This window comes from Felis catus, chromosome F2 (assembly GCF_018350175.1).
Source record: "Felis catus isolate Fca126 chromosome F2, F.catus_Fca126_mat1.0, whole genome shotgun sequence".
Classification (NCBI taxonomy): Eukaryota; Metazoa; Chordata; class Mammalia; order Carnivora; family Felidae; genus Felis; species Felis catus.
Window position 1 is genome coordinate 76,385,893 of NC_058385.1, and position 23,284 is coordinate 76,409,176.

Here is a 23,284-nt window from a genome sequence, read left to right on the forward strand (position 1 = left end):
CCTCGTTTGACTGCAGCTGGAAAGGTTCCCCGTTACGACGTGTGGTCTGCGGCTTACTCTCGCAGCTTCGAGGTAGCCTCCTGGACGGGAATTGCCTTGACCTTGCTGCCCTCCCGGTGATGCTTGCATAGCTCTTGCAGGTTGTACATCGTCGTCTTCTGCACGGTCTCCTTTCATTTCCACCTCAACCTAGTGAGAGGATAGGTGATCCCCATTTTAAGGTAAGGAGACAGAGTCTCAAGGGGGAGAAGTGACTCACCCAACTAGACCTTTAGCGGCAGGTGCGTTATGAGGTGCGTTATGAAGTGTTGAAGCTTCTCCAGCTTCGTGATCAAGCTGTCCTGGCTTTACCACGCCCGTGTCCTCCCCGGTGCTTGGTTTGCTGACTGCAAGAGATCAGGAGTTGCTAGAACTCTGGTCTCTTGGAAATCTTTATCTCGAATTCTGATTATATTAATACTTAAACTTCTCATTGAAGTTCTATTATCCTTGTCTTACATACTTCTGCTCATATTACTCTGCAGAAATACGGAATGTGCAGGAGGTTAGAATCTGTTACGCGTGGTGTTGAGGCGTGACTCTTGATGTCCATCATCAGTCCTCACAGCTCCACTATCCCTAATTGGTAGTCGAGGGGCCCGAGAGCCCCCTGACTAGCTTCCCCCCCCCCCTTTCTTTTTCCCAGGGTCATACTGTATGCATGTGCTGGTCTGTGATTTGAACCTGTGTTTTTATTAGTTTCCTATCTCTTCAGATCTCACTAAATTAAGCTCTACTTTCCATATCATCATTCATTTATAGTCTCTTATTGCAGGTGTCAAGAAGCTAGACATGGCGGTTGTCTGGAGGTTGTAGGTTAATATGCTGCTCTGGGAGTGCCGTAAGCAGAAGCAGGTGACACGTAACTCGATTAAGCATTCACTTAGGGCTATTTTTGAGTTTTCCTCTAAGCAACTTAATTTTATATTCATTTTATGCTATGTTTTGGCTTCGTTTGTTCCCAAACTTGAGATCATGGAATTCCAGGGGCTTGGCTGGTTGTAGCATTTGTATGTAATACCTGTGATACGGTTTCTTTGTCAGAGGCATAATTAACAGTATGATTTGTACATCTACTGCCTTCTGGTATTCACAACACAGTTTGTAAACTTAATTAGTTCTTGGAATAGCAAATGTTTTGAAGATGATAAACACTTTCCCTCTGAATAATGTGTTGAATGGTTATATATTCATAGAAATTTACTCGGTGTTAACTCGAATCAGAATGCTGATAGGTATGTTTCTCAAGGTAAACATCACCTGCGGTTGCATATTCCCAGATTATATTGTGCTCCTCTGCTTTGCACAGGGGAAATCAGACATTTAGCTCAGATAATTCAGCCTCCAGGATATTCATTATGGTTCCACTGTATAGAGAACATCTCTGCGAATGCTGCTACGTACATGCTGTTTCTCTAAACAGAGGTGATGGTTGTCGTGAGGACTGGGGGTGCAGGGGGGAGCGGACAGGCACACCACAGCTGGGCTCAGCACCTCTGCTCTCCGCTGGCCAGGACCTCTTAGGGGCCAAGGCAGTAAGCCAGACTGTGCTCTCAGTGGGTAAAGGAGATGCTGTTCAAGTGTGCTGTCTGCCCAGGAAGGCTGTGCGGCCTTTTCTTCAGGGCCTTATTACCTGCCATTAATAAATCACTGGTCTAACATTTAATTATCTGAGTTTCCAAGCAACACGGAACTAGAAGAATCAAATCAGAAGAGGCCCCCAACCCCAGGTGTTGGGGACCGCTCACACAGACCTGGGTTCTCCCCATTTTTATACATGAAGAAGTGAGGGCTCATTGATGCTAAGGGACTTGACTTGCTAGAGATCCTCTAGGATCCTTGCTAGAGACCCTTGCTAGGCCTCAGGCTCAGGCCACCCCTCTGACTCCTTTCCTCTGCCACCTCTCTGCCCTGTTCGGGCTCGATCAGGACCCTTAAGGGCCCGCCTGCAGGCCCAGCTTGGAATCTGGCGCTTGGTACTTACACTCCCAGCCTGTTGATTCCCAGGTGCTTTCCACTGTACTTCCAGGAATTTACCAGGATGGTGAACCAGTCAGGGAGACAGAGGTCACACCAGGTATTTTCATAGAGAGGATTTACCATAAAGAATTGGTTGGGCAGGTGCCGGCTGGCTGGAAAAGCAAGTGTAGATACAGACAGGACACAGATGGGGTCACGCAAGCACTGCCACAGGCCCTCCCCCTCAGGGCCCGGGAAGCAAAGGACAAAACTTGGGGGAAGCTCCAAGGCCCAGTCAGTGTGGTTGCTCAGGAAGCTTGAGGAGGGAGCTCCAGGGCCGGGGCTCGGAGCAGAGGGCCCTGGCCTGCTGAGGAGGTGCGGTGAGGGCGGTTCTGGGAAGGTGGGGGGATCACTGTCACTGGTGGAATCTGGAAACCGCGTGCGGCATGCTGCCAGGAACCGGAAGCAGAATGGGAAGAGTCAGGCCCCGTCAGTCTCCCTCCTCTGGCAGCCCCCCAGTGCCCACGGAGAGACCGTAGCTTAGGAAGTGGCATAGACGGTTTGTTTATAGAAGTGAGAGATAGATGGGTCCTCTTCGTTTTGGTTAATTCACACCTTGGGGATTCTTAGAAGTTCATCAAGTCTAACTGTGCTGTCCATGGAGAACACCGTCATTCTCTGTCATTCGCTCAATAAATATATTTTGGATGAATGGTATATTTATGGTGCATAACCAGGTACCAGGAGTATGATGATGAATAATAGAGTTTCGTGTGTGCAGGAGCTAGTCAGGGAGACAGATGATAAGGACGTGTGTAAATCCCAGGGTTGGAAAGAACGTCTGAGTTCATCTTGCCATCGGATGGTTGACTCCTGTCTGTGAACATTCCGGTCACGTGGGCCCAGCGTGTGCCGGACAGGGCTCTGTGAGGGAACTCAAAATCTCCTTAAGATCGCTAAGTTCCATCTTGGAGGCATGCTGTTACAAGAATCTTCATCTCTAGAATCGGACTGGTAGCTCCTTTCTCTCTAATTTCCACCTTTTAGTCATAATGGTGCTGCTGGCCTTTTTACTGACCAAATCTAATCCCTCTTATATGACACAGAGAAATATTTGTATATGTATTATTATTCTCTCCGGAATCGTTTCTCCTTTGGGATAAGTGTTCTCAGTTACTTCAGCTGGTTTTCCTAGACAGTGCTTTTCAACTTTTTCCCATGATTTCCTCCCGTACAGAGTCTTCCTTAGACTTTTTCCCTAATGGTTCCTCCTCCCTATCCTAGGAAATAGTGGTACGTCAGTCACACTGCATTATCTGTTTATGTATTGTGGCCCATAGTTGCCATATAGACTGGTGGATTCTCGAAACTGGTCGAAGAGAACACTTCTCTGGACTCGTAGCCATGCTGTTGGCCTTTGTGTTCTCATCTTGGTTTCTTGCTCGTTCGTCGAATAGAGCAACAAATTATCCCTCCTCCTGTGTTGAGGAAAAGAGGAAAGAAGACAGTCAGACGTCAACCTAAGATACTTATTGCCGGACTTTTCGTCCAAGTAAAGCCCTGTCCGTATCCTGGGGTTCTGCCTCATTTGCCCAGACGGGCCACGTGGGGCGGTTCTGTCAAGTAACAAGTAATCTGTATACTCAGCCTTAAAGTAAATCAGCCAGTTGTCAGGAGATTTGACAGGTAGAACCTACTAGCCTGCATAATTGCTTAACTATATTCTTTATGGTTGAAGGTCAGAGTGAAAACAGACAAATACTGTTGACTGGCCGTAGTGTAGTTGGTTTTTGTAAGATCCCTAGATGATTTTAATGCACATTTTGGTTTAGAATGTGAGGGTCTGTTCCCAGCTTGACAAATACTTGTAAGAAAACTCCTAGTGAGAACGTCCACTGTGAAGAGAGGGCCTCCGACTCATAAGGAGAAGCCACGTACACAGTGTAAGAGGGTCACTCTCCCAGCTTTAAGTTGGCGTGGGAACGTTGTCCTAGTTTTCAGTAACTGTGTGTATCTGTGTTGGCTTTTCCTGTCCTCAGAAGCTGTGGCTGTTAAAGTGTTTACAAATTGATTTTTTATCAATGTCCCTCCTTCCTGGGATGATTAAATCTGAGCGACAAAATTTTTATCTCTGTTATAATTGTATTTTGTTTAAAAAAAATTGGACTCTTCAAAAAGTGTTTTATGCCTGTTTGGCACTTTTCAGGTAGCTTAGAAGAACATTGAGTTATGAGGGAAGTATGGCATTTTTAGGCATCTTGTATGTTTTGTATTATATTAAGCTGTGGGGTTTTGTTTTGGTTTTGTGTTTGTTTATTGTAGCCACACTCATTATTGTAGCAGATCCCTTGTAGTTTTGTTGAAATGCCTTTTACATCAGAGCAGATGTGTTCTTGGGATCTAGTTGCCACCTTGATCGTGCTGTTTATTTCTAGTGTTCTTTTTATAAAAGTGACCCTGTATCAGCATATGAAAAATATGATTTAAAGCCTTAAGGATTATTTTCCCCCACTACTCTGATCTTTTTGCTGCACCAATAGGGACTGAGAATGATTATGAGACTGACCTAAAAATGTTATCTACAGCCATTGCATGATTATATCCTACTTTGAATTTATTTCAGGTAGTCTGTCATAGCCCTAGCGTCTGTATTTTGTGTATCTAACCAATAGAAAATATTCATTGGTAATCTTATTAGATATGAAGGTAATAGAGAGCAAAATGCTTGCGTTATATGGTTGTTATAGGATATCATTAGTGCAGTCATATTTCTATCTCCAAGTGTGGTAATGCCAGCAGGATAAATGAGAAAGACACTGAATCTTCACACAAAGGAAATGGGTTTTATAATGAGTACAGTCGGAACAGAACTAATCTCTTTCTTGGATCATTACTTCACCTAATCATAAAACCTTTTTTAATTCAAATCCTTGCAGGGTTCTAATTGGTGACCTCTGGAGCCTGATAATTGTTTAAGATGGCTGGTCTTTTGCAGTATACTTAATGATGTTTGCAATTAAAAGTGAGAAATGTGGTGTAACCCTCAGGCAGGTATAACTAAAAAGTAGATATTCCTTTTTTCAACCTTTGGTAGTTATTGCCATCCCTCCTTTCAGTAGTTACCAACTTAAACCGTGAATTAACTTCATGCAGTGTTTTCTTCCTTTAGTCTGTGGGTTTATCGGATCTTGATTTGACGAGCGTGTTGGGTTGTACGGAGGGTGGCACTGAAGGAAGCATTTGGAATGGCCACGGGGTCGGTGTGTCTGGGAAGGTGGGAGCTCCTTGCCGCTTTCTCTCGGCACCTTCCGGGTCCATCTACCCGCCTGCCTTATTTGGATGATTTAAGTGGAAGCTGAACCATTCCTTGCAGCCAGAGCCAATAAATACTTAACTTCTGAACTCTCCTTACTACCAGATACGAAAACGAGTCAGTAGAAGAGACCTTTGCCAATATCACCATCAGAACCGGCGAGACCCTGGGCGAAGCCGAGCCCCGGCCTTCGTGGTCCCCACCCCTCCGCATGACAGCCCCCTGGGAATTAGTTTGCCCTGTTGTACGTTTGTTACGTCTTTAACTTCCTCTGTCGCTTCCGTTACATTTCTTAATAAACAGTGGATATTCAATAAATGCAGTCGACCGACTCTTCCTGTAGAATTCTGTTGAGTTGGTGGAGGTGGAGGTGGAAGTTATGTGTTCACCTGTGGGCTTGGGAGATTCTGTTCGGTTTGGAAGCCAAAGTCGTGTGGTGACTTGAGAAGAAACAAAACCTTCGAGAGCCCGTAATCCTGAAGTCTGGTGTCGGCTCTGCCACTTACTAGGTACAAGAGGAAAGGGGACTCTGATTTCTGCCGCATCACTCTGAGGAGTCATGAGGACAAGACGTGTGTAAAGCCTCCAGCGTAGCGTCTAAGAGAAGTAGCTCTCCAACTTGGTGGACACCTCCTACCAGTTTTAGGGAACGTCTCGTCTCCAGTTTTCATTCTGTGGTCTTTATTGTTTTAAAATTGTGGGGCAAAAAAACCTTTGGCAGTTAGAAGTTTATTTTGAAAATTGTTAGAATTTAGTACCGGAATCCAGTTAACCTACTTATTTCTGGAGGGCTTTGAGCCTTTCCCCTCGAGGCATTGAATGATCATTTCTTTTCCTTAAAAAAAAAAAAAAAAAAAAAATTGACAAAATTTTTGTAATAATTCTGAGTAGTGCTCAGAATTTTTTAGTTATGTGGGTTTGATTCTTTAGAATCCTATAGCCTTCATAAGTTCTTTTCAAAATCCCTCTGTAATGAGATACGTGTTAATAAATCATTACAAATTAAACACCGTTATGAAGTGAGTGGGACTGGCCTCTGTTCTGTGTGTTACAGTTTTTAAAGCAGCGTGATAAACACTATTTCTTTGGATACTTCAGTAGCTTGGTGAGTTTCTGCAAAAATGAAATAATCCAAAACATTTTTTTTATCACTCCAAATCAAGATCCCCGTGTTACAGTAGTACCGAGAAGCTGGAGGGAGCATAGCTTTGGGAATAGAGAACCGCTGTTGGGGTCCTGGATCTGGGCTGACTGTGGGGCCTCAGTTGAGTCCCTGGATGTCTCCAAGCAGCTCCCTTTCTGTACAGTGAAGAGGAGAGCTACTTTGCTGCAGTGTTACAAGGATTAATTAAATATCTGGAGGACAGTAAATACATTCCCACTGCCGATATTATCGTTATATTTTTGTTAAATTATCCATGATGGGTGGAATTAATGCCTTCCCTCCTCCTTCTTTATCAACCTTTCCTCCTTCCTGGAGGAATTTGACTTTCCTTTCTTTGTGTGTGTGTTTTAATCCTGTGTGTTGTGCGTATATTTAAGGAGTGTTGTGCGTAAGTATTTGCTCTGTCTTTATAAAAGTTTATGTACATCCACGCATTCTTAATATGTAGGGTATCAACTGTGTTCCACCTCCTGGATGGTATATGTATGTGTATTTCTGATGGGTCTATTCATCCTTATTAGGTAGCGATATGCATCTCTGCCCTGTTATGCCATTTATTTCTGTTTATGGAAGATTGTTTGCAAGATCACGAGCTGTGTGAATCAGTCTAGCCTGGGCAGGTTTTAGTGTATTCAACTCTTGTTTGAATCTAATAGGTATTCAGTTAGGTTTGGATTGCTTAAATAAAATAATTCCTTAGTGAAAACATTTGTCACGGTGGAGGTTAAAAAATTTATTTTCAGACCAGCAGCCACAGTTAACGTTTTAGTAATCTGTCAGATAGAATTTACAGTGGCTTTGAACACCATTTATATATCTTTTAAGATCAATTTAAATCCTCCAGCTGGGAGGTTGTATTATTTTGAAATAGATTTCTGAATGTTGAGCATGTAGTTACTCTCCCATGTGGGGGCTTCTCATTACTACAGATCCAGGCAGAGCCCTGTCCTCTGATCAGTTCATTCAGGGTCAAGGTGCTTGGAAGGGGGCATCTACTGACTGAACTTCTGTCCCCAGTAGTACTTTGTTGTGCAGGCTGATTGGTGCTATTGACCTATGACTTTTATGAACCTTTGAAATGAGTTTTTACTAAGTAGCTTTTAAACAACTAGTAAGATGGGGTTTGACATTAGAGAGACTTTGGTGTTGATCCTTAACTACTTAACTAACTTTTGTCAAGCTTGTTAAGCATTTGTTTATTTATTTATTTGTTTGTTTTAATGTTTCCTTATTTTTGAGAGAGACAGAGACAGAATGAGAGTGGGTTGGGGCAGAGAGAGAGGGAGACACAGAATCCGAAGCAGGCTCCAGGCTCTGAGCTGTCAGCACAGAGCCTGACGCGGGGCTTGAACTCACAAGCTGTGAGATCATGACCTGAGCCGAAGCCGGATGCTCAACCGACTGAGCCACCTAGGCGCCCCAAGCTTGTTAAGCATTTGAATATTCAGGGTCTTCTTCTGTAAAATGGACATGATAGACCATAGATACGGCAGACTAGAGAGAGACTGTAAGTCACACACAGTGCCCTGTACTTGCTGAATCATTGTCACCAAAGTAATGATAATAATTAATTGGTACTGGTATAAGTGACCTCTAAAACAGCTTTCATTACTTTTCCAGTATTTTCTTGCATAGTATCACGTGTGGTGAGCTCACGTGGAAAGCATTGCATGTAGAGGAGGTGCCAGAAACTCTTTATAAAGACTCCTTTGGTTTACCAAAGCTCTAGAGCTGGAGCACTGCCTTTCGCCTTACCAGGTCTCTTTCCACCCTCTCCGCTCTGCCCTGTGCCCAGGAGGCCGATACGACAGACGGACGGATGATGGGAGGGTTGTCTGAGCATCCCCACCCACCCCCAGGTCAGTGCCTGCCCAGAAGGTTTCCAGCAGCAGATTGTCAGGAGGGAGAAGTGAGGTCAGAGTGCTTGTTGCCTTTGGCTTCCTCCCTGTTAGGTTACCACCTGCTTCCCTCTGTGACCCATCAGGCTGTCCTCACCCTCTAGTCTCTCTCTCTCTGCCTCTCTTTGCCCCTTTGTGCTTCATGTCTTAGGGCAATAACAGTTCCCTTCCTAACTAACCCCAGAATACTATGCCATTCTTTGTTGCTATTATTTTAGGTTCTCTGCACCTGTATGTATAGGCCTTTGGTTAAACCCTCTTCAGATTACTTAGTTTGAATGCCAGATGTTTCCCTTTGCAATCCTGTTTCTTGGATCATTCACCCAGGAAAAGAACAGAGGCTCTAGGAATAGGCACAGTTGCAGAGTCTCAGGGTTTCTAGCTGACAGTTTCTGACACTAGAAGAAATTCCACACGGGCTCAGCATAGGGATGGATGGACTCATTAACACAGTCTTTCATTGACCTGTTTTGTAGAGAATGCGTTTTTTCCTTTGTAGAAGCACGGAGTACTACAGGCTTGATCGGGTTGTTAGCTAGACAAAACGTTTTAATGACCTGTTGGTGGAATATATTGGGAAAGGGTCCCACATTCAGAATCCTGGGTTTGAGTCTCAGTAATGTTGCTTGCAAACTCGGTGACTTTCAGAAACATATTTTCAAAGTTGTCTCATGTGAAATGTGAATAACGCTCACCAATTCTGGAATAGTGTCAGGATCACGTGAGATAAAGCAGTGAAAAGACTAAGTGAGAGTCAGGCTATAAGCATGTATGTTTGTAATGACGCGTCCTTTTCAGCTTCTATTCTTACAGCGTGTACCGGGGGGCCTCGCCACATGGCCGGCACTATGAAAGGGGCCAAAAGGGGGGGGGGACTGACAGTCTACTGGAGAAGACAGACATTGAGCGGGAGGTTAGAGCCATGGTGAACATCATGCCAGAGCGCCGTGTTTTCTTGGTGAACTAGAGTCGGAATTCAAGGACAGCCTTTCTAGGAAGTAGAATCCAAGTAGAGACACCAGACAGAAGACACTGCAGGGCAAACAGCGTGTTTGCAGCGTGTTCCAGTCTTGGGAGAGCAAGTTCAGAAGCCTCCATATGGCAGGGTGGGCATGGTGCTTTAGGATCTGTGGCCAGAGGCGGGTGTCATGGGATGAAGAATACAGAAGGGTCGGGAGCATGGGTATGTCCCTGTGTGTTTTCTCTGATTGGGTATTCAGTAGGCTTGACGCTTTCTCTAAATAGGAAGGCTTCACCTTGCCTCTGATGGCTTTCTCAGCCCTCTTAGGTCCACATCAACTAAAAATAAACTGTCTGGTGCAGTCCCACATTTGTTCATCCCGACAGACTGTTTTATTATCTAGCTATGTTTTAGACTTTCTCTCTCTCCCTCTTTCCCTCTCCCCCACTCTCCCTCTCCCTCTCCCCCACTCTCCCTCTCCCTCTCCCTCTCCTTCTCCCCCTCCCCCTACCCCTGTCTCCCTCTCCCTCTCCCTCCCTGTATCACATCCATTTCATTTGGTCCTGAGCTGCCATATCACCTTTCCCTAAGGATGTCTCCCTTCACGCCACTCCCAGCTAACAACTTTGAGTAGCTGCCTGTTGTTGCCGAACTGTTAGGATCTCAGTTTTGACCTTAAGAGCCTGGCCTGCCTTTTCATGCTTTTGTCCTCACTTCTTCTCTGTGTTGGTCCAAGAGAATGACCCCTTTTCTCACCCTGCACCTGTTCAGTCTTTCTGCAGGAACCCAGGACGTGGGGTCAGGAAATTGAGTTCATGCCTAAGCTTGTTCCCTAATGGGCTCTGTGATTGCAGGATCTTGTCATCATTACTCGCCTGAACTATTCCATTTTGTATCGTTAGAAGAGAAAGGGGAAAAATAGGTTATTCTGTTGTGGTAAACTCCATCTATCAACTGTACAGTCTGACTAATTGAATGGGTGAATGTGAACTGGTGTTACACAGGGTTACTTACCTTCACTGAGCAATTCATCATTTCTTTGTCTGACAAACTCCATTCCTTATCCTTTAGCACGTATTTGTTCGCTTTTCGAGTGGTCTTCCAAATTCCGCAGCTATTAGTCCCTTCTCTGTAGCACTGTGTACGTGATATTAAATGTGTCCGTTCCCGTGCCACACATTCTCTATACTCTGTTCCTAGCACCTCCTACAATTTCCTCAGTGTGTCAGAACTCAGGAGTTTTTGGGTAGATGATACCAGTCTTCATTGCCCACCCAAGTGAACCTCATCGCTTCTAAAATATTACTAGATTCTCAAAATAAAATGTTTTACGTGTAATTTTCAGAAATATATCTGTTGCTTCAAGTGAGATAAGCATCCCGGGTAAATTCCCCATTAGTTTCAGTAAAATAATTCTTGAATCAAGAACCTAAAGTGAATGGTCAAGAGAGTGGAAAACTCTGGATTACTAGCCAAGATGCAGAATACAAGCATGGCCATTTCTGTATACATTTTTGTTCTATTCTGTTAAAGTCTTTAAAATTTTTTAAATGTTTAAAAATTTAATTCTTTGTAAAATTGAATTGGTGAAAAATTCATTTTTTAAAAATTGTAAATAACGTAAAAGATACAGTGAAAAGTATCCTGTTCCCTATTTACTGTCCAGTGCATTCTCTCATGTCCGCTAGGCTACCACTGTTGCTAGTTTCTTATGTATAAGTAGGGAGACATTTTCTGTGAATATGAACATATGTTCTTAGACTGATCCCGTGTGTGTGTGTGTGTGTGTGTGTGTGTGTGTGTACGCACGTGTGCGCGCAACCACACTGAACAGTGTATCTGGTGGAGATCTTTTTCTGTTCTTGCTCTTGTAGAGTAGCTGTACGCCATTTCATACTGTGGGTTTATGCTAGCTTCTGAAACCAGGCTTCTCCCATTGATACACAGATGATCATCAGTGCTTTGCTGTTAGAGACGATGCCAAAATGGATAGCTTCTCACATAATATTTTACACTTATCTAAGTGTATCTGTAGGGTGAATTCACAGAAATGGAGTTGCTCAGAAGAAGGAAATTATCAATTTAGATGTGCTTGATTCTATGAGAGAATTTAAGCATTTTTTAATGAAAATTTACAGTGCTCAACATTTTTAATGTTTTAAATAAATATTGAAAATGTAACTTATGTAAATCCAAAGATTATTTGGCTGTTTTTTAGAGGATTAGTAGATTTTACTGTATTTGGTGGGTTAAAATAGAAAGGTAAGTGGCCATTGCTTAGGAAGCTCTGTATTAGCCCAAGGCAAAAACACACAAAAAAAGAAATGAACAAATAAAAAAGACATTCTAACTGACACTAGATTTCTGGGCTGACAGAAATTTGATGTCAAGCATTTGAAAAGATAACATTTTAATCCCCGACATCATCGAAAACCTAATCACACATTTGCTTATTGTTTCTGAGCTGGGAGATGGCATTGGTACTTCGAACTGTGTGGTAACAAATGTAATCTGGGGATTAGTGAAAGTCAAGTCCCCCATGCATTCCACCTCAGAAACCTGATTAGATTTTCTCTATGGTTGGTCTTCACTGGCTACAATTAACTAAAAGGTTATGTCCACCTTGGTGGTGTCAGCTATGTTCTCTTCCCTTCCCTAGAGAAGATCAGTGAGGTGGTCACTTGGGTTTTGGAAAATAAAACTCCCAGTTAGGGACAGGCATAAATACCAGAAAGCTGTTCCATGATTTCATAGATCACGTACAATACCCCTGCCTTTTTTTTTTTTGCATTGTTTATTAAATGTAATTTCATGATTTTTCATGAAAACATCAAACTATTTATTATAATCCTCAATCAACTGGAAAACCGAGACTTGTTGATTGAATGAATAGTGCCTAGAAAACACACACACACACACACACACACACACACACACACACACACACACACACACAAACGCGTGTGCGCGCAATTTGAATTTGGTTGCTGGAGGGCTTTGGACAAGTATAGTGGCCATGATTTAAGTGAGGTGTGTTTGACCCCAGGCACGGGATTTGGCTGCTTCTATTGCTGTGTGGTGTTTTAGTTACACTACCTGGAGACCAGCATGCATGTGGTGTGGCATCAGGCTTCAACAATTTTCAGATAAGTCTTAAACAGTGAAATATTGTATATTAACATAATTCAAAGCTTACTTAAGGTAGCAAGATATTTTAGCAACATAAGATTTTCAGAGTTGACTGTCTAGAGAAGGAAATTACGTAGCATATATTTTTTAAATTTTTATTTGCCTTTCAAAGTCGTAGGTGTATCTCAAATAATTTTTTTCTAATTTTTTAACCTTTATGATTTTACATGGTACTTAAATTGTTTCATATCATTGATGCAAGGAATAACATTTGAATGTTGATTATGGAATTATATATTATGCTTAATAAGTTTTCACAAATCATAAAAATACAGGGTTATTTGAAAATAGGTAATTACGGGGCACCTGGGTGGCTCAGCCGGTTAAATGTCTGACTTCAGCTCAGGTCATGATCTTAGGGTTCGTTGAGTTTGAGCCCTGTGTCCGGCTCTGTGCTGACACTGCGGAGTCTGCTTAAGATTCTGTGTTTCCCCATCTCTCCCTGCCCCTCCCCCACTCATGCTCTGTCTCCCTCTCCCTCTTTCTCTCCCTCTCAAAAATAAATATTTAAAAAAAACAGGTAATTACACTTATATTAATGAACATTTATGTTCATTAAATGTTTTTTGTTTTCTTTCTACGAAGTTTCAGTATATCTAATTTTGTTGAATCTTTTATGCTAAAGGCGTTTCCAATTATACCATAAATGCAGAAGTAAAAATGTGGAATGAATTTTCTTCTAATTAAAGCTGAAGTCTTGAATTGTTATACTCGATGGAGCAGATAAAGTGTGACTTGTTGTTCTTTACTGAGGAAAACAAAACTAGGCTAGCTTATTTCCACCAGTAGTTCTAGTTTCCAAACCCCATGTGCGTGTGCGTGCGCACGCACATGTGTGTGTGCATGTGTGCGCGTGTGTGTGCATATGGGCATATGCATATGTGTTTATTTGTGGAAGACTTCTGGAAGAGTATATAAAATTGTTATAATCATTACTTCTGGAGTATTGGTATACTGATATATAAAATTGTTATAATCATTACTTCTGGAGTATTGGTATAGGAGAAACCTTTTCTTTTAAGTTTATATCCTGTTGCACCGTTTTAAATTTTTACCATGTATATATTGCACTTTTAGAGAAGAAAGTCAAAAGTACTCTTAAAAGGTTTTCTCAACAGCAGTTAACAAGGATTATCTAAGTACGTCTTTGCATTTCACGCCCGTCTATTTTCATGCACATTGTTCCCATACAGATTCTGTTTTGAGTCAGTTTCCAGGATCAAAACCTAGGATAACACAAGAAAGCAGACAAAATAATCCATTAGTTTATTTGGAGGCTTCGTATTAATCTTGATTCTTGGACGCCTTGGTCAGAAGCTGCAGAGCTGATGTCTTTTCCTTTGTCTCAGTCGTTCTTTTTGTCTTCAGGACTTTTCCTGCTTGCCCCCATCTTCCTCCCCACCACCTTATTAATGCCTGTCGTATGGGGTTTTCTGACACCAGTCAATTCTCCAGCACCAGCTGCGTGTCCAGCAATTCGATCCAATTCAGTGCCGACACCGACTCCTGGAGGTAGGGCAGACCCCGCAGAGTGAGGCCCGCATCCCACAAGGCCACCCCACTTCAGAGGTCAGCTGCAGGTGGGGTGCCCGGGCCACCCACACTGCCGTCTGACGAGCCGCAAGTTTGGGGGTTCCGTGACCTGTCTTCAGGTCGGGTAATTCGCTAGAGTGACTCACAGGATTCTCAAGAAAGCATTTTACTCACCGTTACGGTTTGTTCTAAAGGCTACAAGTCGGGAACAGCCAAACAGAAGGAGGGGATCCAGGGCAAGGTGTTGGGGGAAGCGCTTGGAGCTCCCATGCCCTCTGTAGGCACACCACCCTCCAGGCACGTGGTTGTGTTCACCAGCCCGGAAGCTCCCCAGATTCTGTTGTTGAGGGGGTTTTACAGTTTTCGCGATGCGGACACAGTTGATTAAATCATTGGTCATTGGTGATCGAACTCCATTTCTAGCTCCTCTTCTGTCCCCACAGGTGGGAGTGCTGAACGTGCCAGCTTGGCCCTTGCTTGTTTTTCCACATGGTTGGCTTTTCTGGCAAGCAGCCCCCTTTTCCTCCAAGAGAGTCATCTCGTTAGCATAAAGGCAGGTATGGCTGAAAGGGGCTTGTTAGGAATGATAAAATGCACTCCTATCACTCAGGAAATTTGTAGGGTTTTAGGAGGTCTGTGCCAGGAACTTGGGACAAAGGCCAGATATATATTTTTCATTGCGTCCCACATATACACTGACTTTCTACCGTGCATTGTTAAGGAACAATTTATTCTGACACTTGTTAAAATGGTGAGGAGGACCTTATTCAGAACTGTCGTGATAGGTGTCAAGACTGTCACCGTGGAGGCGAGAGATTAGGTCTAGCTCTGAATACAAGTAAGACAGCTGGGGGGTTAGTGCTAATGAATGGAATGAAGGGGTAGGTGGATGGACAATTACCGCGAGGAGGCGTCCCTGCCACCCGGCTCCTCAGTGGTGACGGCAGCCTCCAGATGTAAGCAGATCCTCCTTTTCTCCTGAGGTGCCATGAAAATCTTATTTTCTGTCTCAAATGACAGAAAACGTGGTGGGCGAGCCTGCAGTGGCACACTGTCTTTCTAGTTAGACAAACCTGGAGAGAAATCCTACCTTTATCATTTATTATTAGCAAAGTAACCTTTCTGAGCTTCCTGTTTGCCTGAGGATTGAATCATGTCTTGACTGTGGCCTATTTTAAATACTGGTATTCCTAGCCCCGCAAGCAAAACGAACGAAGGTGTGTGCCCTTTGTGCAACCAACGCCGTCTTTGGACCTTCTCCGTGCTGGGTAGGTTGTGCCCGGCCTGTGGGGGGAACAGTGCGCGTACCCACTCAGCCAGCGCTCGTTCAAGCACCTGTTGGTGTTCTTCTGAAGCAGCCAAACGCTACAGGCAGCAATGAACGGAAACCGCATACTGGTATTTTCCAAGATCTGGAAGGTACGCAGAGTGTGTGCTTAGTGGTAGACATTCATTGAAGGAAGAAACAGACTTTTATGTAAAATTTATGTTCCAGTGGGAGAATGTCTTGGTCCACTTGGGATGTATAGCAGAATACCGTAGGCTGGGGAGCGTGGACAGAGCACAAATTTCTTTCTCACAGTTCTAGAAGCTGGAAGTCCAAGATCAACATGCCTGCAGGTTCAGTGTCATGTGAGGGCTCACTTCCTGATTCATAGATGGCAGTTTTCTTGCCGTGTCCTCATGTGGCAGTGGGGGTGAAAGAGGTGTGGGGGCTCTTTTTTACAAGGCACTAATCCTTTTCATGAGGGCGCCACCCTCCTGATTTGATCACTTCCCTAGAGCCCCATCTCCTAAGACCATCACATCCGGGGTGAGGATTGCAACATATGAATGGGGGGCACAAACATCGTCTGTAACAGAGGTACAGTATGAAGGAACCGCATTTTCTTGTCATCTAGGAGTTACAGTAGAGTTGTAGGTAAAGTGTTTTGTGAGTATCGACGTGGAAGTGACTGGTTCTTCCCCTCCTGCCCCATTGGTGAAAGGGAGAGTCACACATAAAAAATAGTGTCTGATGTGGCTGAATCTTGAAGGAGATGTATGAAATTGAAATAATAACATTATAGGTAGAGAAAGGAACATTAGGGAAGACCTGAGTGTATAGTTGATCCGTGTCACTTATGAAGAGGGTAGATTTGGTTGGGGACGTCAACTGACAGAAGCTGTCTAGGGCTTTTAATGCCATCTGAAAGAATCAGTTCCTGCTGGTGTGAGCCTTGGAGAGCCAGGAGGAGCTGATAAATAGGGAGTCATATCCTTGTAACACTGAACGGACAATACCCTCTGGCTTTTCTTAGCTATTTGAGCAGCCTCTGTCTAGGATTCCAGAAGGCCCCAAGAAATTTCATTTTGTTTGTGTCTGTTTTATAACTGGTTCGTTTTGCTTCCTTCATTAGCATGGGCTGTTGAGATTGGACTTGTCAGAGCCATGGTTTATGCCTTTTTCCTGCTGTACTGGTGAGGGACGATTGGTAAAATGGGGAACGTGTCGTCACTTGAAAAACTCATATTGATCTGATGGTCCGTATTTCTGTCTTTGATTTCATGCCGCAGTAGAGCTAGTGAGAACTCCCAGCCTCTGGGGTTTAAGTCACATACTTCATGGTTATCTTTTTTCCTCCACAGAAATAGAAAAGTTTCAGAAAGGAGAAGGCAAGGATGAAGAAAAGTACATCGATGTGGTGATTAATAAGAACATGAAGCTGGGACAGAAAGTGTTAATTCCTGTAAAGCAGTTCCCTAAGGTAAGACAGTGAGGTCTGCAGGTGTGGTATGCCTAATCCCAAGGGAGCAGGTGTTTAATTTGTATTGTTTGATATTTTCTTGAGGTGTCTTCCCTTAGCATAGCCCTCCTTCACCTCACACCAGCACAGAGGTACTTGTAAAGTTAATGAGAAACTTATTTAGTGATCTTATCTTTTCTGTTTGACTTTAGTGTGAGTTAAGGAGCCCTAAGGCGTGTTTCTGAGTCATACTAGTGATGTGACTTTGGATGACCTACAGAACTAATTTTTCGACTTTAGCTTCTTCATTTGTAAGAGGCTGGATTGTTAAAAATTAAATAAGATTATCCATAGTAAATGCTTAGCATAGGGTTTAAACACATAAATGTTCAAAATATTATCTACTCTATTCTAGAAAAATATTCTGTTTTTCGTGTATTGCAAATGTTGTGTTATTCAGCATGATTATGATAGGTGCTTTAAAGTCTCTCTTTGATTCTGAAATCTTGATCATTTTAGATTGGGCATGACTTGATAACGTTGATACTCTTTGCATCCTGTTTTTCTTTCTTTTGAGAGTTCGTGTACTACATGATTTATGCCTACTGTTTGTATACATCAGTAGTTCATTTCTTCTCATTGCCGAATAGTAGTCCCGTTACTTGAATATGCCACAATTTACTTATTCGTTGCAAATGAATTATAGATTAAATTGCTGTGAACATTTTCACACAGGTTTTCATACATTTTGTGACGATATGTTTTTATTTCAAGGAAATACTTAAGATTTAAATTACTATGCACTTAATTTTGCAAGAAATTGCCATACTTTTTCCCAAAGTGATTGTACCTTGTTACATTTCCAGGAACAGTGCCAGCCAGGTGTGGTGGCTCTGTGTCGTCATCAGTGTCTGATGTTCTCAATCTGTTGAATTTTAACCGTCCTCATTGTATATTGGTATTTTCTTGTGGTGTTAATATGCATTTCCCTGATGATTAATGATGATGTGTGCATTTCACGTACCTACTGGCCATTCACGTATCTTTTTGTTTTCTTCATGTTTATTTATTTTGAGAGAGAGAACGTGTGAGCAGGGGAGGGGCAGAGAGAGAGGGAGAGAGAGAATCCCAAGCAGGCTCCCTCCCTGCTGTCAGTGCAGATCCCACGAACCGTAAGATCATGACCTGAGCTGAGATCAAGAGTGGGACACTTAATTGACTGAGCCACCCTGGCACCCCCACGCATCTTCTGTTTTGAAGTGTCTTTTTGAGTCCTTTGCCTGTTTGTAAATGGGATGCATGTGTTCTCATCATTGAGTTGTAGGAGCTTTCTTATATGTCCTGGATATAAGCCTTTTGTTAGACATGTTTTGTGAGTATTTGGCTCAGTCTGTGGCTTTCCTGTTATAGTCTTCCTAGTGTCTTGTGAGCAGCAGAAGTTATTAATTTGATGATGTCTAGTATATCAGGTTTTTTCTTTTCTTTTATGATTACTACCTTCTGTGAACTAACAAATTGGCGACCTCAAAGGAATGTTAGCGTTGTCTTGAAGCTATAAATCTCGTCTCTTGTGTTTCCTCTAAAGGCTTTACCATTATAGCTTTTAGTTTTAGGTCTGTGGTACATCGGAAATTATGTGTATGTTGTGATACTAAAAGGTCAGAAGTTCTCTCCAGACGGATATCTGGTTTTCCAGTACCGTTGTTTGAGAGATGCTTTCCTCCCACTGACTGTGTTGGGACCTTTGATGAAAATCATAGGACTACGTAAGCGGGAGTCCTTTGTGTGCAGTGTCTTTTTCACGTCGATCATCTGTTCATGGATCCTTACACCACTTCCATACTGTCTCCGTCACTGTAGCTTTTTGTAGTAAGACGCGAAGTGATGTGACCTGTTCAACTTCGTCTTTCTTTTTTCAGGATAGCTCAGATATAGGTCCTTTGCAATTCCACGTAAGGTTAAGAATTATTTCATTAATTTTCACAAAAGACTCTGCTGGGATAATGATTGCAGCTGCACGGTATCTGTGGATTAATTTATGGAGATATGACATGTTAGCAACATTGAATCTTCTCTTCCTTGAGATGGTATATCTTTCCATTTGTAGATTTTTAATTTCTATCAGCAGCATTTTGTACCTTTCAAGATAAAGGTCTTACTTGTTTTTTAATTTATTCTTAAATATGTTTTTTGATACTATTGTAAAATGAATATTTTAAAATTTTGTTTTCTAATTTTTAACCTTCTAGTATAAAACTTTGTAAGTTGACCTTGTATTCTGCTACCTTGCTGAATTCACTTGTTTTAGTGAGTTGTTTCACAGATTCCTTAGGCTATGCTGTGTGTATAATCTTATCACCTACATAAAGTTTACTTCTTCCCTTCCTTCCTTCCTTCCTTCCTTCCTTCCTTCCTTCCTTCCTTCCTTCCTTCCTTCCTTCCTTCCAGTTTTTACGCTTGTATTTATTTAGCTTGCATTATTGTATTGGCTAGTATCTCTGTCTAATGCTTGAGTACAAGTAGTGTGATTAGACCTTCTTCCCTTTTTCCCCAAAGTAGAAAGCATTAAGAGTGGTAACAGCCATGGATTTTTGTAGATGCCTTTTGTTAGGTCGAGGGAGTCCCCTTCTAGCTAGTTTTGCTGAGAGATTTGATCCTGAGTAGGTGATGAATTCTGTTAAATGCCTTTTCTGTGTCTATTGAAATGAACACAGAATGCTATTCCATTACACTGTTAATGTAGTGAATCTTACTGATTGATCGTCTAAATTAAACCACCTTTACATTCCTGAGTTAAACCCTACTTATTATTATCCCTTTTATATATTGTTGGATTCAAGTGCATCTGTGTTCATGAGCAATACTGGCCTATATATATTTTTTTCACATATAACATCTTTATCAGATTTTGATCTTAGTGTTATGCCAGATTGATAAAAGTGAGAAGTACTCCTTTCTTTTTCTTTTTCTTTTTCTGTTTCTTTTTGTTCTTTTCCTTTCTTTTCATTTTTCTCCCTTCCCTTCCTTCCCTTCCTTCCCTTCCTTCCCTTCCTTCCCTTCCTTCCCTTCCTTCCCTTCCTTCCCTTCCTTCCCTTCCTTCCCTTCCTTCCCTTCCTTCCCTTCCTTCCCTTCCTTCCCTTCCTTCCCTTCCTTCCCTTCCTTCCCTTCCTCTCCTCTCCTCTCCTCTCCTCTCCTCTCCTCTCCTCTCCTCTCCTCTCCTCTCCTCTCCTCTTCCTACTCCCAAAGAATATAAATTTGGTGCTATTTTGTCCTCAGTATTTGATAGAATTCAGCAGTGAAACCATATGGGCCTGAAGTTTGATGGTGAATTCAGGGTCTTTAATTTTTTTTTTTTTAATGTTTATATATTTTTGAGAGAGAAACAGTGTGAGCAGGGGAGTGGCAGAGAGAGAGGGAGACACAGAATCTGAGGCAGGCTCCAGGCTCTGAGCTGTCAGCACAGAGCCCAATGTGGAGCTCAAACCCACAAACCGTTAGATCATAACCTGAGCTCAAGTCAGCCACCTAGGCACCCCATAATTCAGTTCATAGTTAATTATGGCATTAATGAGAATTTTTTAATCTTTTGTGATCTTTCTCTTCCCCCCCCAAGGGATTTGTCCATTTCATCATAAAAATTTAGCTATAATTTTTTTAAATGCTCTTTTTATGACCCTTTCTCTCCCCACCTTTGGAGAGCAGTTACATATGTATTTAACCTTTTGATAATCTCAAAACGGTTCCTGTGGCGTTTTCCTCTTTTATTATAATTTCCCCCATCCCATCCCCCACTCTTCAGATTGGATTTCTACTGCCTTATCTTAAACTCATGGATTATCTCCTATGTTATCTTTATTTTTCTGGTATCCCCATCAGATAAATTTTTTATATCAAGTATTGTAATGATCTGTTTCAGAATTTATTATTTGATTCATATATAAATGTGTGTGTAAAAAAATTTCTCTGCTGGGATTTTCTGCTTTTTATTTGTTAGAGGTGTTAACGTTATTTTGTGTTATTGAGCACAGTTAACATAGGTGCTTTAAAGTCTCCAGTTCTAAAATCTTAGTCATCTTGTATTTGACCTGAATTGATAAGCTTTTATCTTGATAATGAGTCATATTGTTACAACTTTTTGCATGTGAGTGACTTTGGATTGTATCCTGTGTGTTTTGAGTGTTATCTTGTCAAAACACTGGATTCTATTCTGTTTCTTGAGGAATGTTGGTAATTTTGGATCCAAGACCGCAGACTTGTTGGGTGGCATACAGATCTCAGTTCTGTTCTTTCCTCAGTTTGACTTTTGTGTTTGTTTTTGGCATACATGGTCCTGGGGTTACCAGAGATTTGGGTGCATTTTTGTACAAACTTGGAGGCTCCTCGTCTCCGGCTGTCTTTCCTCATGTCCCTCCCTCATATTTCCTCACTGTGCCTGCCTCAGACTCTGCCGTTCAGGCTAAAAACTCTGACATCAGTAAATGTGCCCAGGCTGTTCCCTTCTTCCGAGCTTTGACTCCCTTTCAGAATCCCCTTGTTTTGGTCATTCTCCAGAGGTGTCAGATAATTGGTTTTTGTACTTTGTTTAGAGTTGAAGAATTTATAGTTAACTATTATATTATATTATATTATATTATATTATATTATATTATATTATATTACTATACATTTATATATATCATATATGTTATGTAAATATATGACATATGTAACTGTATAGACGGTCAGCCTGTTAGGAACCTACACAGCCATACCTGCAGGACTGAGGATGTACATTTTTGGTAAAGAGAAATCTACGCTGCGGACATTTCATAGGCAGACTCATTACCAAACAAAACATGGCTCATGGAAGCCTTTATAAATTGATCATTGTGCTCAATACCCGAGGTGCTCAATACGCAGTAGATAGAACGATGAGCAGACTCTCCCTGTCTTTAAATAGTTCATAGCCCAGTAGATGATTAATCTGGAATTAATACTTTGCTGTACACGAGCGAGTTGAATAAAAGTATATGAAATAAGATCTCGCTGTCAGCTTGGATGAGAGTGGGGGAAGACAAATGAGGATTTCTGCATGTGATGCAGAGCGGAGACTGTTTCGAGTACTTCCGCTATCGGACTTGGCCGCTTAGCAGCCCGCCGCTTTCAGAGTGCGGAGGGAGGAGATTTCTGCTTAGCATAGCTGAGCACAGGAGTTTCAAGCCAGGCCTCCGTTTACGGCTAGTGTGGCACTTGCACCAGCTCTAAGAAAAGGCTTTCTCGCTGGTGTCAGCGAGTAGACTGGGCTGGAGGAGGCCGGCCGTCTGGCCTTCTGGGGGCAGCCCAGCTTGACGCGCGGCCCGGTGACCGGACACCTTCAGCCTCCGGGTAGGACGGAAGTGCTACTTGTGAAACTCCATCTAATCAAAGGATTTCCATCAGCTGAACATTTTCTCTTAATGAACCACTTCTGCTCCTGCTTCACTGGACAGCCCTGAACGCGAGTCTTTGGCACTCAGAGCCGAAGCACCTTCCCTCTTGCATCGTATGGCAGAGCTTGTGCAGTGTGAAACTCAGAGTAAACAGTGTTTTATGTTTTTTTTTTTTTTTTTTTTTTTTTAAGACTTAAAGCTGTAGAAACTGTTGTCCAGGGTCTTTCGGTGGATGAACCCTTACCCTTGGTGCTGAGCAGCGACCAGAGGCGGTGTGAGTGCCAAATCACCATCAGAACAGGGTGCCCTGCCTTTAAGAACCGACAGACGCTTTGCGTTTTAGATTTACGTTCCTTTGTTGTTGTTGTTAGAATTCTGTTTCATTCATTGTTGGGTCCGTGCGTCCATTCACATATCTAATATTTATGGAGGGTCTTCTGTGAGCCAGTTACTGTACCGGGAAAACACAAGTGACTAAGACACGTTTCTTTGTCACAGGGCCTTCTGTTTGGTGGGGAGCGCAGTCGCACAGCTCCACGTTTGTAACGCAGCGTGTGAGGTTCAGTGTTGGGGTGCCCCGGGAGGGTCATGTTGACACCCTCAGAGAAGCCTTCCCTAAGGTGGCCTCTCTTGGGGGGGGCTGGCCGAGCTGGCTAGAATCAAAAGCAAGACGGGCCGAGGTAGAGGGGTGGCCGTGACCGGGAAACACAGGGCGGAGGGCAGTTGCGAAACCGGAAGCCGCTTTATTTGGCTCAACAGGTTACTTTCAGGAAGAGGTGTGGATCTTCCGGAAGATTTAGCGATAAAGTGAGAGGGGAGCGGAGCGTGGGGTCGGGTGGGCCCGTGAGGGCTGCGGAGCTCGAACAGGAAATGACGAGGATGAGGTGGGCTCCTTTGAGCAGAGGGCGTGGCGCGGGCAGAGTGGTGCTGGGGTGGAAGAACCACTTGGAGAATGAGCCGCGAGCTGAGATGAAATCCACCTCCGTGTGGCACGACACACGCATACACGCCCTCCTGCTGTGGTAAGAGGTCTGTGACCGTGTTGAGTGAAAAAAAAAAAAAGAGCGACCTAGAAAGCTGAGGGTAACCCGTT

The 23,284-nt window shown here is 42.9% G+C and overlaps 1 protein-coding gene across 5 annotated transcripts in view; it reads left to right on the plus strand.

Moving 5' to 3' along the window:
• KHDRBS3 (KH RNA binding domain containing, signal transduction associated 3) overlaps positions 1 to 23,284 on the plus strand; it is a 190,236-nt gene that overhangs the window by 47,364 nt on the left and 119,588 nt on the right. For all 5 annotated transcript variants that reach the window (XM_019823178.3, XM_023248662.2, XM_023248659.2 and 2 more), the window contains exon 2: positions 16,686 to 16,804. In XM_019823178.3, the coding sequence (XP_019678737.1) occupies positions 16,686 to 16,804 (119 nt within the window). The remainder of the gene's footprint in view (positions 1 to 16,685; positions 16,805 to 23,284) is intronic.